The 3,433-nt window shown below is 38.5% G+C and overlaps 1 protein-coding gene across 1 annotated transcript; it reads right to left on the bottom strand.

Moving 5' to 3' along the window:
• Positions 1–581: 581 nt before the first annotated feature.
• LOTGIDRAFT_120544 (hypothetical protein) lies at positions 582–758 on the bottom strand (the record flags this gene model as incomplete). The annotated part of the gene is made up of 1 exon (XM_009058565.1): positions 582–758. A coding segment is annotated over one exon (177 nt), but the record flags the coding sequence as incomplete, so codon positions are not given.
• Between the last annotated feature and the right edge of the window lie 2,675 nt (positions 759–3,433).

Genomic DNA, 3,433 nt, shown 5'->3' with positions numbered 1-3,433 from the left:
CCCCATATTCTTTCTTTTATTTTGTAGATTATGGTAAAATGTGTTCGAATATGGAGGAAATATGGTGAAGATTTGTTAGATTTCGTGTTCCAAGCCGTCATGTCTGTTGGTGGTCACTCATCTCTGTTAGTCCAGTATATTGTTTAAATGCAAAATAAATTTGTGTTCATTCATTTTTTTGATTTTGCAGTTATGGTAAAAGATGGTAGAAGATTAGTTAGATCTGGAATGGATTGGCGGCCACTCACGTTCATCAGTCCAATGGGTGTATATTGTTTGAACTACCAAGTCTGTTGGTGGTCACTCATGTCCGTCAGTCCAATGGGTTAATACTGTTTGAACTACCAAGTCTGTTGGTGATCACTCATGTCCGTCAGTCCAGTGGGTGTATATTGTTTGAACTACCAATTCTGTTGGTGGTCACTCATGTCCCTCAGTCCAATGTGTGTATACTGTTTGAACTACCAAGTCTGTTGGTGATCACTCATGTCCGTCAGTCCAGTGGGTGTATATTGTTTGAACTACCAAGTCTGTTGGTGGTCACTCATGTCCGTCAGTCCAGTGGGTGTATATTGTTTGAACTACCAAGTCTGTTGGTGGTCACTCATGTCCGTCAGTCCAGTGGGTGTATATTGTTTGAACTGCCAAATCTGTTGGTGGTCACTCATGTCCGTCAATCCAGCGGGTGTATATTGCTTGAACTGCCAAGTGTGTTGGTGGTCACTCATGTCCGTCAGTCCAGTGGGTGTATATTGTTTGAACTACCAAGTCTGTTAGTAGTCACTCATGTCTGTCAGTCCAGTGGGTGTATATTGTTTGAACTACCAAGTCTGTTGGTGGTCACTCATGTCCGTCAGTCCAGTGGGTGTATATTGTTTGAACTGCCAAATCTGTTGGTGGTCACTCATGTCCGTCAATCCAGCGGGTGTATATTGCTTGAACTGCCAAGTGTGTTGGTGGTCACTCATGTCCATCAGTCCAGTGNGTGTATATTGTTAAAACTACCAAGTCTGTTAGTGGTCACTCATGTCTGTCAGTCCAGAGGGTGTATATTGTTTAAACTGCCAATTCTGTTCGTGGTCACTCATGTCCGTCAGTCCAGTGTGTGTATTTTGTTTGTGACTGTCTGTTAGTGTTCACTTGTGTTTGTCAATTTTTATATCGTTGTATTATTGTTTATGTCACTTTGTCACTAATCATATTTTTCCTTTAACTAATCGTTTTTGTTTCTTGCAGGAAAATATATTGCAATGATATTTGTTTCTGAAATTGATGGTCTATTTTCCAAAAGCGATGCTGTAGTTTGGCTTTAAAATATTTTGACCTCAATTTTGATACAGATGTTCATTCCAATATGGTCTTTGCTGTGTTGTATTGTAGCGCAACTACCAACGAACATGATCCAGCAGAGAAGAGATGGTGGAGCAAAGACCAATTTGACTATTTTGTGGCATGTTAGAGTTATCTCATGTCCTATTTAGTCATTGTGGTTTATGCCTCTATTTTGTCACCACAGAATTTAAGATCAGCTGAAACAATTAAAGGGGCCAAAAAAGGCCTTTAGAGCAGTAGGTATGGGATTATGGACCTTAGATTTCGGGGAAGGGAGGGTTTGATTCTCCCAAATGTACAGGCCTAGGGTGGAGCAGACACTTTATTAAGAAATTAGGATTAAGGGTCTTGATATTGGGTTTTCTTCTGTTCTTATTCTGATCTGAAATTAGAAAAAATAACTCGCCCGCTGGGCGAGAAGTATAGTATCTGTTATGTACTGATTGTTTTTAGTTTACTATGAACAATATTATCATTTAAGTTCTTATTTTTTGAATATGCAACTATCATTTTCTGCTTATAGACATGGGGGAATTTCTCTTGAAGGCTCTTATAGTGGGCATGAACTATCTTGCTTGCTCGATTGCTGGTTGTATTAAACGGGACAACAAAGGGTGCTATGCCTACATTATGATGAATATTTAGTCCTATAGGTCTTGCTGTATTTAATGTCTCAATCCAATGGGTCTCCCTAGATTGACGGAATTTGGTAGTTTCATCTTCGGGCAAGTCAATTTCTATACGCTCAATTGGGATAAGGGTGAGATCGTCTATTGAATGGTCGTCGAGGTTGAAATGATTAGAAACAGGCTTGTCTTTCTTTAATTTGATGTCTGACCTATGAGCATTAAAGCGAGTTCGTAAATTATTCTTAGTTTCTCCTACGTATTGTTTGGGGCATTTCTTGCATGAAATTAAATATATTACATTCGAATGTTCACATGTTAGATGTTCCTGGATCGGGTACCTTTTATTCGTAGAGTTGCTTACAAAATAATGAGTTTCTGATATAAAGGGACATGTTTTGTATCTACTGGACAAACATGGAGCACTTCTTAAACCTGGAGGTACTTCGGCAAAAAATCTGTTTTTAGCTGATATCTGTGCTAAGGTGGAATTTTTTATGTTTCGTAAAAATCGTTTAGAGTACCCACGCTCTTTCAGTTTTGAGAAAACAATCGTACAGGCTTGGTTGAAATCAGAAGATCTTGTACAAATTCGATGAAATCGTAAAACTTGTGAATTAATTATACCAGAAAAGGTATGTTTTGGGTGAAAGGAGCTCTTGTGCAAGAGTTGATGAGTATCAGTTTCTTTGAAATACACTTTAATATCCCGTTTATTTATTTCTGCTAAGGAATCTCCCTTAAAGACTGTGGTATCGAGAAAGTCTATGCTTTTGTCACTCACGTTTGTGGTTAGTTTGATAGAAGGATGGTGGTTGTTGAGAATTTCAAAGAATTCCCAAAACTGTGTAAGTAAAAGGTCTTAAGGGTAAATTAAGCTATAGTGTTTATGGACCTTAGGGTAGTAAATTAAGGGAACTTTAGGATGGTAAGTAATCGTGTGTCACCTAGTGACTAGAGTAGTAATGGTAGGGGGTATATGGATCTTAGAGTGGTAAGTTAAGGATGGAGGCATTAAATGACTTCAGGATTGTGGACTCTGGTCATAGATTTGTTGGTTCCAGATAAGTAAACAGGAGACGCCCATTGGAGACTATCTGTCATAATGATTAGGCCTAAGGTACGGCAGGGAGATTTCATCTCGATTTGTCTCTATTTTTTGGTGTTCGGTTGTTGGTGGGGTGATTGACACTTGTTTGGGAGTTGTGTGGAATGCAGCATTTGATCTGGTTGGAGGCAATGAGCTATCACTGGATGGTCTTGGATGGATTGAATATATCAAAATGTTTCCTTCTATTCAAAAAACTAATTGATGTATGTTTTCCCTAGCAATGGGATTGTAAATTATTACAATATATTGACAAACATTTCCTTTGGGGTTCTTCAGGTATGGTGCACTTCAGAGTTTATTTCATTTTAATTTGATGGTGTGCGTTAATTCAAAGGGCAAATATGTGCAAGTAGATATATAAACC

The sequence above is a fragment of the Lottia gigantea genome, assembly GCF_000327385.1.
Source record: "Lottia gigantea unplaced genomic scaffold LOTGIsca_34, whole genome shotgun sequence".
Taxonomy (NCBI): Eukaryota; Metazoa; Mollusca; class Gastropoda; family Lottiidae; genus Lottia; species Lottia gigantea.
Note: the sequence above shows the minus strand (reverse complement) of the source record. Positions and strands in the feature narration are given on the sequence as shown.